At 55.7% G+C, this 14,934-nt stretch overlaps 1 protein-coding gene across 1 annotated transcript in view; it reads left to right on the top strand.

The window, feature by feature from the left end:
- Window positions 1-14,716, top strand: part of DTX1 (deltex E3 ubiquitin ligase 1) — a 35,483-nt gene extending 20,767 nt beyond the window's left edge. Inside the window, exons 4-10 of the mRNA XM_072802604.1 lie at window positions 10,828-10,889; window positions 11,162-11,323; window positions 11,600-11,661; window positions 12,175-12,333; window positions 12,431-12,592; window positions 12,706-12,795; window positions 13,430-14,716. Of these exons, the coding sequence (XP_072658705.1) occupies window positions 10,828-10,889; window positions 11,162-11,323; window positions 11,600-11,661; window positions 12,175-12,333; window positions 12,431-12,592; window positions 12,706-12,795; window positions 13,430-13,654 (922 nt within the window). The 3' untranslated portion in view covers window positions 13,655-14,716. The remainder of the gene's footprint in view (window positions 1-10,827; window positions 10,890-11,161; window positions 11,324-11,599; window positions 11,662-12,174; window positions 12,334-12,430; window positions 12,593-12,705; window positions 12,796-13,429) is intronic.
- Window positions 14,717-14,934: the final 218 nt, after the last annotated feature.

Raw genomic sequence — 14,934 nt, forward strand, 5'->3', positions numbered from 1 at the left:
TAGGACTCTTAGCGTCCAGGGAGAAGGTCGGTGTGGGGGCAAGGGAGCCACCGCCAGGGCTCTGAGTGGGCGGATGACTCATGATTCCTCAGGTGGACTACAGCAGCCTTGTCATTCTTCCCTGCATCTTCCCCCCAGGTCCTTCCTCCAGGAGGAGAGGAGGGGTGCAAGCAGAGGTGCACCCCATGTGGCCCCAGCCTCAGGCAGGCCCTGTGCCAACAGAGAGGGGCCCTGTGGAGGTCAGGATGTCCTCTTGGGGAGATGTTGCAGGAGGGACTCATCCACTTGGGGTCATGGGACTGGAGTGTTCCTTGTGGGTAGCTGCTTGGATCTATTGTGAGAAGGGGGGTCTGGCAGGCCCCGGAATGACAGCAAGAGTAGTCAACAAGCCCAAGTGGGTGTGGGAGGGGGCAGGACCAGGGAAGTTCAGCAAAAATTTGAGAATCTTCTCTCTGGAGCTGTATTGATGGAACCCACTGGTGGGTTATGAAATCAAAAGGTTGTAACCAGATTTCTCTTGGAATGGAATGGAATGGAATGGAATGGAATGGAATGGAATGGAATAGAATAAAGTAGAGTAGAATAGAAAATACTGGCATGTATCCTACAAAGTGATAAGAATTGTACCAGGAACCTTTTACATCCCTTCTCCGTATGTTCAGTGGGTTTCCAGGTGAACTGGATTTCTTAGTCGCTGATGGACTTTATGCAATCCAGTCTTTCAGTGAAGGCTGGGAATTACTCAGCTTTTATTGCTCAATATTAATTCTCCAAGTATGTATCGTGGGTGTGTGTTCACAGAATTGAACAAGACACACTGGGCCCAGAGAGACGGGGAGACAGACATACGGCAAGTAAATGAGCTAAATGAACACAGTGGCTGGAGAGGGAAGTGCTGGGGTGGTGTGGCCGAGAGGGAGTGAGCAGGTCAGGGAGGACCCCTCTGAGGAGGTAACCAGATCTGAAAAAAGGCTGTTCCAGGTAGAGGCAATTCAGCGAGGCTTGGAGAACATGGCACATTCAGGGAAGGGCTAGGGGTGTGCGGTGCTGGTCAGAAGGACTAGTCAGGCAGTGGCACTGCAGGTGCAAAGAGGTGGAGGAGAGAATGTGTCCAGCAGGTTCTGGAAACCATACAAGGATGGAGGTTTCCTGCTGGAACAGTAGGGGCTGAGATTTTTCCCAAATGGGGTACAGAGCCGGATTGTGTGGGGACTTAGGGGAGCCTGGGCTTGGTGCTGCCAACATTGGGGAGCTATAGAGTGTGCTTGAGCTCAAGAGGGCTGTGGGGAGAAGAATTTCTCCTTGGAGGTGCTGTACTGATCATTGAACACGTCCTCCTGTGACCTGCTGGAACTCTGTTCTCCCCAGCCATGTGCCCCCGCCCAGTCTGTGCTGCTTCCCCTCCTCTGCCCCCTGGGAGCCTTTTGTTACCCTAAGAACTGACATTGGCCTGGCAAGGGGGGAGGTTGGAACCGTCAAGGGCTTTCTCATCCCTCCCCACCCAGGCAGACCCTGCCCAGCCAGACAAGCCTGTGTCAAGGCTCCCGGCCCTCTTCCCCAAGGAAGCCCAGCTGAGAATATGCTGTGTGGCTCAGAGCGGGGTGGTGGGCAGGGGGATGTGTGGGCACAGGACCCATGGAGCTGCCTCGGAATGGGGGGCGGGTCGGGTTCCTCCCGGCTGAAGCAGCTGTTGCCAGGGCACAGCCTATGGGGGGAGAGGGATGGGGGTCTCCAAGGAGCCCTGCAGCCAGCCCCCCAGGCCTCACCCTGGTCCCCCCGTACCCCAGAGCCCTCATGGCCCTCCTCACGGTCTCTTAGGCTCTGTGTTCATGTGTCCAGTTTCCTTTGTGAGGACACTGGTCATAGGCTAGGCTCCCACACACAATGTCATTAGACTTCATTCCAGTCCCCTTTGCAGGAACCCCGTCTCCAAAGGAGGGACTGGGAGTAAGGACCTCAACATCAGAGTTCTAGGAGGACACAATTCAGCTGATAACAGGGTCCCTGTGTCTGGCTCTCTGTGTCTCTGTCCATCTGTCTGTTATTGCATCCCTCCACCTTTCCTCTTCCTCCCTGCTCCCTTCTCGGTACTTCCTTCTGCCCCACAAGACTGACACAGACCCCGAGTCCAGGCCTTTCCTGGTTGGGTGACCTTGGGTGCATGGCTTCACCTCCCTAGCCTGTTTCCCTATCGGCCAAATGGAGCTAAGACCACTACCACTCACGTGTGCCAGCTCAGCGGGGTCCATGGCACGCAAAGCTTTAAAACTGCCCGCCCCGAAGTACGATCACATCTCAGCCCTGGGTGGGGAGCAGGACAGGAGGCCCAGAGAGGGGCAGCGACTTGCCCAAGGTCACACAGCCAATGGGGCTGGAGTGTCCTCCTGGCCTGGGTATTTTTCCACTGCCCCTATGACAGGGCAGGGAGCCAGCTGGCAATCTGGGCCCGGGGGGCCACGCAGGGGTGGGGAAGATCCGCCCTGTCTCCTGAGAGGGCAGCGTCCAGCACTTTGGAACGCAGCTGTGGGGCAGACTCAGAGTTTCCACCCCACGTGGTGGAAGGGAGCGAGGGGACAGCTGCAGGCCTGTTTCCATTTACTGAGCCCATGCTTTGTCCCAGGCTTCATCTCACAGCTTTTACATGCGCTGCCTGTCTTTGTGCCCACAGAAACCCCACTTGGCCAGTCCGATTTTCCCCACTCTTCAGGGGGAGTAACGGGGCTCCAAAAGGCTGCCACTTGCTCAGGGTCCCCCAGTTGGGAGTGTGATCCAAAATCCTCAGTCGGCAAGGGTATTGGGGGTGCCCTCCCCTCCCCTGCCTGTCCACCCCAGGGTCCCAGAGACCGGGCCCTGATGCCACAGGGTGTCAAGGAGACCCGGGGGGAGTGGATGGGCCCAACTTCAGCCTCTCCACTCACTGTGTGACCCTAGTGAACTCATGGCCCTCTCTGGCCCCTGGCTTCTGCACCCATGAGGCGGGGCTGCTGTCCAGCACGAGGCCAGATGTCACAGTGCCGGTGTTCTCAAGCCTGCACGCACCATCTGCATCACCCGTCAGCAGTGGGAAGGGGTTCTTCTCCTTCCATCCCTAGCAGACTCGCACCCCACACCAACCTGAGTGGTGCCACAGAGGTGCCCTGAGTGGCATTTCCCTACCTCTGGTTCTCAATGAGCCTGAGAACCTCTTCCCATTTGCTGGCTGCTGTGGTTCCTTCTTTTGCCAATTACCTGTTTATTCCTTTTGTTTGTCCTTCTCTTGGGCTATTTATTGCTTCCTTATTGATTTGTACACATTCCTTATGCATTAGGGGCATTAACCCTTTAGCTGTCATCTTTTTATCTGTCACAGTTTGCTGTTTCTTTTGACCTTATCTATAGCTTATCTGTTTTTAAATGAATTAACCCATATATATTGAGCAACTACTGTGTGCCAGGCCTTGTCTGGGGCCCTAGAGATGCAATGATGAACAAAGTAGATAATCCCTACCCTCTTGGAACCACAGTCTAGTGAGAGATGAATAATAACCTAAATAAATAAATCCTGGAATGTGGTCCAGAGAGGAGTAACTGCTGCAGAGGGAAAATAAAGAGTGGAAGACACATAAGGGCTAATGAGAGTGATGTAATTTTAAATAAAGAGGTCAGAAGAGGTTACTTCACTGAGAATCAAACGTTTGAGCAAAGACTAAAGGAGGTTAAGAAGTAAGCCATGCAGAGAACTGGGGAAGGAGCATTCCAGACAGAGGGAACAGCTTGTGCAAAGGCCCTGAGGCAGGAGCAGACCTGGTATGTTTGAGGAGGTCAGTATGGGTGGAGAGGCTGCAGAGGGTATGTAGTAGGTGGGGGGGGTGGTCAGAGATGAAATGGGGCCAGTCCTCTAGGGCCCTGAGGCTGCGGGGGGACTTTGGCTTTTATTCCCAGTGAAATGGAAGCCAGCAAGGTTGTCAGCTGGAGAGAGACTGGTGTGATTCTGCTGTAACAGGTCCCCTCTGGATATTGAGAATATGCCGCAGGTGAGGCCAAAGCAGGAGGCAGGAACCCATCTTGGGGTGGGCTTTGATGTGGTAGGTGTATTTGGGTGTTTTCCTCCCTTTTTTTTTTTACTTTCCACCACCAATGATTTTACGTTTTTATTTTAAAGAATTCATATTCTGTTCTCCAGTGCTTTAATAGACATTACGTTTCAATGCTGCGAAAACAACAAAGTACTGAACAGTACAACATGACAAGTCTCACCGTCAGTCACCTCACCTCACCGTGTCCCCGTGGGCCTGTTGCCTGTCCACCCTCCCCCTTTTCCTGGCTTCACTGGGGTGCAGTCTCTGCTCCCTCCCCCAGGCGCCTCACCACAAGGTCAAACCAAACACCACCACGGCCCCAGACCTGAAGCACTTCCTGCCCTGCTCCCTGGGAGGCCAAACCACACACTCCTGTCTGCATGTGGCTGCCCTGGGCCGTGGGAACCGCCAGCCTGGCCCTCCCCTGCCAGGATTCCCCTGAGAGAGCACTGCTCTGGGGGGTTGGGAGCCCAGGGGGTTGAAGGAGAGTGAGGCTGAGCCCCCAGGCCTCTGGATACATCTGGCCCTAAGTGGCCACCACCCCTCAAAAAGTGTCTGTAGGGGACTTTTGCACCCTTTATTCCCTAGGAGTGGACAGGGGCAGGGATGAGAGGTCCCATTTGACAGAGGGGAAACTGAGACCCATAGAGGCTCAGCGGTTTGTCCAGGCAGAAAGGGGGAATGAGCAAAGGCCTCCACACAGTGGCTGTGATTGGCCTGTAGGTTTTGCCGGGCCCCTGGGGCACCCTGGAGCTCACCGTGATGTCCTTGGCCTGCAAGCCCTGGGAGAGAGTAGGAGTGGGGACTTGGCTGGCCCCAGGACTGTGGGGGTCAGGGGGTCAGGTACGGGTGCAGGGGGCACTGAATGGGGGTGGGGGAGGGGTGCAGACCCAAGGAACATGGAGCCGCTCCAGGTGCTGTTCCTTGGGCCTCTCCCCTGACGTGGCACTCTCACTACTGCCCTCTCCTCACCCACTTGGACCCAACTGACTGAGGCTGGAGCCTCCCAAGGGCCTCCAGAGGACCACAGGGTAAGTGTCAGGTGTCCGGAGGACCCTTGAGGCCAATCGAGGGACCTGGAACCCATCATCAGAGAATGTGACATGTCTGGTAGGGGTGGAAAGGAAAGCCAGATGTGGGCAGAGAGATGGAAACTCAGCTGGCCTAAAGGGAATGTCCATGTGTCTTCCTTCTTCCCCGGGGTCCTGAACTTCCCTTTATACCTGGGATAGAGAGAGGCAGCCAGAGCAGGCAGATGGGTCCACTTGCATAGCTTCTCATACAGCCTGGGCCTGAGCCAACTTCAGGGTCCAGGTCAAAAACTTCAGCCTACCTGTAGGGTACAGTGGGCTCGGAAAGCTTGCTCAACTCCAGGTGCCCCACAGATCAGCCTGATGGGGTCAGCCCTGGCCTCTGACTCAGAAACTCCGGGAACCAGTGCCAACTGCACCACTAACCAGCTGGGTGACCTTTGTGAAGTCACTTCCCTTTTCTTGGCCGTAGTCCCATCATCCATATAACAAACGACAAACAGATTCCATCTCATGCACCATCTCTGCTTGAATGGTTACATCTTCCTGGAGCGCTCTTGAGGAGGAGTCTGAAGTTGCATTTTTGGCTCAGTAGAAAGGAGTGCTGGGATTGATTGGCGATGCCTGCCATGGGTGGAGGATTGGCAGTAGTACTATGTATGCCATGTATTTGCTATTTCTGCTTCAACCTTGTCTCTGGGGGGACATTTGGTATTAGAACTGCAGTTTCTAAGGGCACCATGGGTCCTCTGACGGGACCACAGAGCTAGCAGGCCAATTTCTCCTTTGGTTCCATCCTCCATTCAGTACTTCCTGAGAACCCATTTGCGTGGAGTTTCAGCCACAATCCTGGGGTCACAGGGCTGGTTCAGACACATTTCTAGAAGCTCACAATCTGGCAGAAGAGATAGAAGTGGAACCACACAATCAGAAAGCAAGATATGATGTCTGTATCCTAAAAAAAAAAAAAGAAAGAAAGAAAGAAAAAGAAAAGAAAGATTGTCCCTTGGGAACTAAAAGGGGGTGGCTATGAATCCACTTAAGGTAGATCAGAAATGTCCTCATGAAGACAGTGGCCTTTGAACCTGTCTTCAAAGGATAGATGTGAATTAGAAATAGACAGTATGGATAGGAGGAACAGTGTGGCAGAGGTGCCCAGGCAGGGAAAGAGTAGGGAACAGTGTGAGGAATAGCAGCTTGGAAAATCTTGCATTATCTCATCCTGCCTTTGAACATTGCCTTCCAGCCGGTGCAGACATGAAGCATCTCTGCTTTTTCTTGGCAAGAAGGAAAGCCAAACGCCCCATCCTTTTTTCCCAGACTAGTCCCAGGGGTTTTTCTCTCAGACACAGCCTCCTATATGGTCCTCTAAGCCATGGTGAGGGAACTTAGTTGGTGTAGCATGGCTAAGAGCACAGACTTTGGAGTCTGACAGCCTGGGCTGGAGTCCTGGCTCTACCACTGAACAATCACTTCACCTCTTTGATGAGATGTCACAGACTTTGGGGAATGATTAGATGAGGGAGTGAAGCATGACAGCAGCGTTGGGCTCATGGTGAGTGCCTGGAATATTTGACCACGGAGAACACCCCACTCTATATGTGGCACATTTACTAAGACAGTTGTGTGCAATGCCTGTGTTGCCCAAAACCTCACCATGGAACCTCTGCCCCAAGTGGGATGTGGAGCATTTCTGGAATTTCTCAGGGAAAGTTTGCATGGGTTGTTGCGCAGGATGCCGACTTAGCATGAGTGCTGGCAGAGAAGCTCCAGGGCACTAAAGGCTGCAGACAGTGTTTCTCTGGGACCGCTGCTTCAAGGCTCACTTCAAATGTGCAAAGAACACATGGGGAGAGTGTGCCTGAGCATGTGCATGGGAGTCATCTGCTCAGAATGTTTTCACGATATTCAGGCTTCCTTCATACATGCAACAAGTGTTTATCAAACACCTGCTATGTGCTATAAATAGGGTTGAAGCCAGATGGTCAAGGAAGGTCTCTCTGATGAGGTGGCATTTGCAACAGAGACCTAGGTGAGCCATTCAGCATCTGGAGGGAAAGCCTTCAGGTAGAGGGTACAGCAGCTACAAAGGCCTTGACAGGGGACCATGCTCAGTGGGTTAGAGCCACAGCAGATGTGTCCAGAGGAGAGAGATGGAGGGGGTAGGATATGAGGTCACAGAGGCAGGAAGGGCCTGGTCAGACCAAAGACTTTATAATCAGGTCATGGTCAGTGCTAAGACAATCAATCAATTGATAAGGTAATGAAAAAACAAAGATTTCTCTGGAGTAAAATGGTAGGGAAGGTCTCTGATAAAGTGACATTTGAGCAGAAATCTGTGTTAAGTGAGGGATCAAAGTATGAAGACATCTGGGAAAGAGCATTCTGGGAGAGATCAGCAAGTGCAAAGGCCCTGGGGTGGGAATATGGCTGGCGTGTTCAAGGAATAGCACAAAGATCAGGGAGGCTGTAATAGAATGAGTGAGGGGTGAGCACAAGGAAATGGAGTTCAAGGGATAGATACTGGCTATCTCATATAGGGTAAGGAAGTTGGATTTTACCCTGAGCAAGGTAGTAGTATCTGTGTGGGGTTGAGGGCAGAGGAAGAACAGGACTCGAAGCAGAGGTGGGAAAGGCAGCAGGAAAACCAGTGTGGCAGTGGGACCCATCTCCACCCTGGGGTAGCCAGGCCTGGCTTCTGGTCAGAGCAGATCTCAAGGGGGCCTGATGGCTTCCTCCTACCCGTTGCCAGGCTGGGCCCCAAGAGGGTGGAGCAGAGAGTGCAGGCCGGCCCCCCTTCCGGGAGGCCTGCGGGCAGCAGACTCCTGTCCAGGGCAGGAGGATGTTCTCGCTGACTCGGAGGAAACAGCGCATCCCACATCAAAAGGGGGCCCCGGGTGGCTCCCACGCTCGGGCATCGTGGGAACCCTGCTACCCTGGGTTCTCTCAGGGGGCTTGCAGACTGAGAGAGGCTGGGGGTTGCCTTCAGACTGTTCCCAGCTCATGATGAGTAAATAAAAAACAGCCCCACTGTCACACCCTATCCACAACCTTCCCAGGAGCAAGACTAATTTTTGTAAATCGGGCTCTGTGGTTTTTAAGGGCTGCCAGAAATTGTAGGGCAGCTGAGATTTAGAAACCTCCCTTCTGAGGTGCCCCCCTGCCTACATCCCAGGCCAAAGACTCAGCAAGACTGCGGCCATGAGCTGGACCAGATGCTGGGCATTAGAGAGACCTGGGGTGGCCAACTGTCCTCACTGATTGGTAGAGGCTGTCCTGAGGATTCTGTTCAGCTCGACAGTGCTGTGATGGATTAGTAATGTCTGCCACAGGTAGGCAACAAGAGGTAGTGATTTGCACGCTAAATATTGTTCTTGCCATCCATTTTACAGATGGCTCTGGAGAAAAGGAAGGATTTTTTTTCCCCATGATACAGAGGGGAAGGAAGGAGTTGGGGGACATCTAGAAGTATTGAGAGCCTCAGCAGTGTGTCTATACTAGAACTCTTTTGAAGAACAGGGTAGGGAAGAGGAGAAGCTTGAGTTACATGCCCCTTTGCTTTCCTATAAGAGTATGGGAAGGGATGGGGTTAGGTGATACCCCACAGGAAGGTCCTGGAGGATTATGATAGACCCCGAGAGGTCAGATGGAAACTCAGCCCCATCTCTTGGGTCCCAGCAGGCTGCTAGAAGGAGAAAATCCTTCTCCACTCACACCCCTGCACCAAACTTTTGTATGTTTCAACTCACTGAACCCTCACAAGGCTTTATCCCCATTACAGATGGGGAAAGTGAGGCACAGCATCTTTCCCCACACACACCTCAACTGACCAGGTGCCGGGGGCCTGCCCGCCAGTAGCACCTCCCTCAGTTCAGTGGCTCAGGTCACTGAAGTGTTCGATGAGCCTGACATCTGCTCCAGACACTCCCCACACTCTTGGAGGGGTCTGGGAGGAGTGCTGCAGTAGACCCACATTAGGCCTGTGTTGCCAAGCAGTCAGAGCGGAGAGGTTGTGTGCAGTGCATGTGTGCATATGACTCTATGCAAAGTGTGGACCTCCCCAGCCAAGCATCTGTCGGTGTGTGGGAGTGTGGGAGTGTGGGTCACAGCATGTCTGTGTGTCCCATGTACGGTGCGAACATCTGCATGTGTCCCCATGTGCAGTGGGTGGCTGCATGAGCTGGCTTCCCTGCTCCAAGCAGATGCCCTTACAGTGTGTGCATGGGTGTACCTGTGTGTGGTGTGTTCCCCGATGTGTGTGTGGATGTGTTTATATGGTGTTTTCCATGCAGAAGTGCGTGTATGTGTGTGTGTGTGTCTGTCTGAATTTCTGTATGTTCATGACTGTGTTCCCTGAGATGCTTCTGTGTGTATCTCTGTATATATGTATGGTATGTGTTCCCTAGTGTGCTGATGTGTTTGTGTGCTTGTGTGTCTGCGTGCAAATGTGTGTGGCATGTTCCCCAAGTGCATGTATTCTGTATCTGTGTATGGAGAATGAGCTTCCTGAGATATGTGTGTGCATGTATCTGGGGTGGTATGTCTGTGTGTCTGTGTGTGTAATGTGGGGAGGTGCCTGTTTGCTCACTGTTCTCCACGTCGTATGTATCTGTCTCTGTGTACTTGTGTGTGTATGGAGATATAGCACCTGTTCCCCTGGAGTGTGTGTGTGTGTGTGTGTGTATCCACTGCAGCTGCACCCAAGCCTGCCAAGCATACCGTTTGCTTTAAAGATGCTTCCCAGCCGGCTGCCCAGTAGCGACTGTGCCTGCCAGGGGCAGGTGACCAGGCAGCACTGGCCGGGCTCAGACCTCAGGCGGGCAGACGGGATTGTGGCAGCAACTTCTCCAGCTGTCCCTGCCCCCATCCCTTCCTGCACCCCCTCCTGGCACATCCCCCAAGCCCTTCTGGTCCCCCTGGCTTTGAGAACACTCCTCTTCATCGAGACATATCCATCCAGCACTCCATGCCCGTCAACAGCCAGACCTTATCACCTACGTAACCAAGCGCTGAAGTCATGAGGACTCAGGCAGGCACAGTGTACAGATGGCCACAGACCTTCTCATTCAGCCCTTCCAGCAGCCCTGTGGGTGAGGTATTATATTATCCCCATTTCACAGGTGAGGGAATCGAGGGTCACAGAGGTGAAGTGACTTGCACAAGCTTGTCGGTAATACTTTCATGGTTTCCTCTCCCAGGTGAGAAAACCTGGATTTGGAAAACCTGGATTTATCATTGCTAATCACATTTCCTTATGCAAGACTTATCAGAGCCTTCCGTGTACTCGTAGATGTTGTGAATTTTCAAGGAGACAGTGAAGTGTTTCATACCTTACTTGATCCCTGAGTGCCTCTTTCCCACAACCATTTATGGGGACGAGGGCTCCATATAGCAAACTTGGGAGAAATGCTGAAATGGCTGCATTACTAATAGCTGGGCTTCAGGCACAGTGGCCAGCGAAAGGGGGCGGTTGGCCGGCAAGCTCTCAAAGAGAGGCCAGCTGAGGGGTGGGGAAGAGTCTGTACTGAGTCCAGGGGTCCATTACGTCATAACTGGGGCAGAGGTCCCTGTCACACCCTACCCCATGATAGAAGGATGTCTGTGTCACCGGTGATCATTCCAAGTGCCGGGGACAGGCCACAAGGACGGCCGAGTATGTCCAGGAGCCAGAAGGAAGGCAGGATCCCCTGATGTGTGTGGGGGGCTGAGTCCAGCCGCGGCCTCTCTTCTCCCCTCAGGGTCCCCGCGCTCCCGGTGAAGAACTTGAATGGTACCGGGCCGGTCCACCCGGCCCTGGCAGGTGAGAGCCAGCCCTGAGGGACGGAAGGCGGGGCCCGCGGGGAGGCGGCCCCACCTGTAGCCCGTGGCTCCGCCCCTGGGCGGGGCCGGTGGGCGGGGCCCGCGGGAGACACGCCTCTCGGCGGCCCCGCCCACCCACCCGGGGCCGAGCGGGGGGCGGGGCTTGGGACGAGGCCTTCGGCGCCCGCCCATTGGCGGGAGGCCCGGGGGGCGGGGCCGGGGCCGGGAGGACGCCCCGCCCCTGACGGCCCTGCCGCCCCGCCGCCCCCTCAGGGATGACCGGAATCCTGCTGTGCGCGGCCGGCTTGCCCGTGTGCCTCACGCGAGCCCCCAAGCCCATTCTGCACCCGCCGCCCGTGAGCAAGAGCGACGTCAAGCCCGTGCCCGGCGTGCCCGGGGTGTGCCGCAAGACCAAGAAAAAGCACCTCAAGAAGAGTACGCCCTCCGCGCCGACCCTGACCCCACTGACCTAACCCTGACCCCAGCCTCTCAACCCCTCAACTCCAGCTTGTTCTTAGGACTTAGAACTCCACCTCCACCTCCTGGTCTCAGCTCCCTTTCCCCTGATCCCCTCTGCCACCAACTCCGATTGCGGCAACCGCTGACAGGTGACTCCTGCCAACCCCACTCTGACTCCTGACCCCATCCTGAGCCACGCCCTGAGGGGGAGACTCTGGGCACCCTCGAGCACACCCCGCTGTGTCCTTGCAGGTAAGAACCCCGAGGATGTGGTTCGAAGGTACATACAGAAGGTGAAGAACCCACCCGATGAGGTGAGCCCCCACTGGAGGGCCCTGGGGCCTGCGGCCTGGGCAGAGGGCGTGAGCCTCGCCTCCCCAGCCCCTGACCTCCCATCCCCCCCCCCCCCGCGGGCCTGTGTGTTACAGCCTCTCCTCCCAGTCCTGGGCTTGCTTTTTCTCCCTTACGCAAGGTCTTCTGATAAACGGAAATGCCTCAAGTTCATAGAAGCCTATCAGTCTTCTGACCATGGACAGTTTTTGCATCCGATTTTCACCCATATTTTCCATGCAATGTTTAAGTTCTGCCTCTGATGGTTAAGCGTTGAATCCCTCTGGAGGGGTGTGAGGCAGCCCCGTCTTCCTCTGCCATGCATCTGCACTGGCCCAGGGGGCTGTCCTCTCCCTTAGCCAAGTGCGCCCAGGAGGTGGGGCAGCCTGCCTCCACTGGGGGCCTGGGGGCCTGGGGGCCCAGCCCCGCCCAGGGGCAGCGCTGACCCGAGGGCGTCCTGCCCTGGCCAGTCCTCAGTCTCCCCTGTGCCCCCGCAGGACTGCACCATCTGCATGGAGCGCCTGGCCACAGCATCGGGCTACGAGGGCGTGCTTCGGCACAAGGGTGTGCGGCCCGAGCTCGTGGGCCGCCTGGGCCGCTGCGGCCACATGTACCACCTGCTGTGCCTCGTGGCCATGTACTCCAATGGCAACAAGGTGAGTGGAGCTGGGGGGTGGGCGGGGGGGGGGGAGCACAGGCAGAGGGGCGAGGCCAGGATGCCTGGGGGCCTCACCGCCAGCCTCCCTGCGCCAGGATGGCAGCCTGCAGTGCCCCACCTGCAAGGCCATCTACGGAGAGAAGACAGGCACTCAGCCGCCCGGGAAGATGGAGTTCCATCTCATCCCCCACTCGCTGCCGGGCTTCGCTGACACCCAGACCATCCGCATTGTCTACGACATCCCCACAGGCATCCAGGTGGGCACCCCACCCCCGCATGCCACCCCCCACCCCTGACCTCAACTTCTCTGAACCCTGCAGAGGCCCCTCACACCTGTCCATGGTTCAAGCCCCCACCGCCCTCCCCACAGGGCCCTGAGCACCCCAACCCAGGCAAGAAGTTCACCGCGAGAGGCTTCCCGCGCCACTGCTATCTGCCCAACAACGAGAAGGGCCGGAAGGTGGGTGCCCTGAGGGTGAAGGGGTGCGGGAGCAGGCCAGGGTCCCCCTAACCCGCAATCCCTGTTTCCTCCCTGCACCAGCATCGATCACTACCTCCCAGGGCTTGTCCAGCCCTGCTGGTTGCTTCACACACATTTCATTTCCAGCTTGGTGAGGTCAAGGTCTTGACCCCTGAGAAGCCTCAGACAGGGCAAGTAACCTGCCCAAGGTCACACGGCTAGTAAGTGGGAGAGACTGGATTTCAACCCAGGCAGTCCATCCACGCTCTTCACCATCACACTCTGGCTTGTCCGCTTCACTTTTTGTTTTTCAAGAGAAGCCAGGCGTTCTGATTTTCATGTGACATCTCCAGATTTTTGAATATTGCCTAAGAAGTCACCAAATGGCTATCTAGTGAACCAAACACAGCTGAGGGTCTTCAAGTGGAGACCCAGATGAGAGAGGCAGATGATCTGCAAAGAGCTATTACTGGGAGTCCATCTAAGGAAACGGCCAAGCTGGGCGGCCACTGGGAACGCTGCAGGGCACAGAGGGCAGCTGAGGGAGCCACAGCGTGGCCAGGGAAGGAGGGAGGCTAGGCTGGAGGGGCTCGGGCCACTCACCCACATGCCCATCCTGGTGCCCACCTGCCAGGTGCTGAGGCTGCTCATCACCGCCTGGGAGCGGAGACTTATCTTCACCATCGGTACTTCCAGCACCACGGGCGAGTCGGACACCGTGGTGTGGAATGAGATCCACCACAAGACCGAGTTTGGATCCAACCTCACAGGCCATGGCTACCCGGATGCTAGCTACCTAGACAACGTGCTGGCTGAGCTCACAGCCCAGGGTGTATCCGAGGCTGCAGCCAAGGCCTGAGGCCCAAGGCTGCCCGCCTTCCCTCTTGCTTGGCCCCTGGTCTGGCACTTGCCTCCCTCCGCCAGGTGTGTCCTGGTGGCCCCAGTTCAGGGCTGGGGAGGAGCCTGTGATAGCCAGAAGCATTCTGGGGATTTGGCTGGTGGGAGTTGGAATGATAGGAGGATGGCAGGCCAGCCAGCTCCGACTTGTAGCTCCCTGAGAGGGTGGCCAAGAGAGTACCAGGAACCACAGCAGCCTCCCTACCAAAAAGACAGAGCCCCACCCCCTCACGCAAACACACGTGTCCTATTGAACACATGCACGCACACCCACGTGCCTCTACTTACCCCCAAACTGGGGGGGAAGAGACAGAAGACCCCTGTGATACTCCATCCGGATTCCCATCTGTGTCTCTATCACATCTGTACAGGCTTGTCAGCAAGCAGGATTCAGGTCATACACCTGCGGGCCCGCTGGGGTTAGGGGGGAAAGGGGCCCTTGGGAAGCTTAGCCTCCTCCCACTTATGCCACCCACCAATGGGCAGTTGTAGGGCCTATGGGGTAGGAGCCCCAAATCAGAGCAGTTCTGCAGAGGAGCGGGCCAGAGGCAGGGGGACCAGAGGGATCTTATTTTGTGCTTGTGTCTCTTCATCCTTCTGGGATTCTGACGTCCTTCCTCTGCCTTCCCATCCCCGGGCCTTATGTCTGTCCCAGATAAAGGCACTGTTCTCCTTTCCTCCCCACCCCATCCTCTCCATCAAATCACTCCCAACATCGAGATCCAAAGGCTGGAGCTTCTGGCTTCAGGAGTAAGACGAGGAGGCCTAGCTTAGGCCAGCAGGGCTGAGAAGCAGACCGGACAGCAAAGAGTCCATTTCCCTTTCCTTGGGAGTGGGCAGTGGGGTGGCTGATGGTCTTGGCCAACCAGGGGCCTGTTGCCCAGGCAACTCACCAGCTCCGCCTCTGTTGATTGGCTGCCACGGTGGAAGACAGCCAAGATTTAAAGGGACGCCAGCGATTGCTCTTTTGAAAACCTACCAGTCCCACTGTGGGTGGAGAAATAAATGGTCTTTCTCCTCCTCACTCAGTCTTTTCCTGCCAAAGGGGGGTGGGTGGGTGACTCTGTTCCTGGGGGCCTCTGGTCCACCTCATCCAGGAGCTTGCAACAAAATATGACCCCAGGACCATTGGCCCTCTCAGCAGTGGGCAGCTGGAGATGGAGGGGTCCCCAGAATTCTCTTGGGGTAGTCAGGGAGGAGTGTGAGGGTGACAGAGGCAGACCCTCCCAGTCCTAGTCCCCA

This window comes from Canis lupus, chromosome 27 (assembly GCF_048164855.1).
Source record: "Canis lupus baileyi chromosome 27, mCanLup2.hap1, whole genome shotgun sequence".
In the NCBI taxonomy this organism is placed as follows: Eukaryota; Metazoa; Chordata; class Mammalia; order Carnivora; family Canidae; genus Canis; species Canis lupus.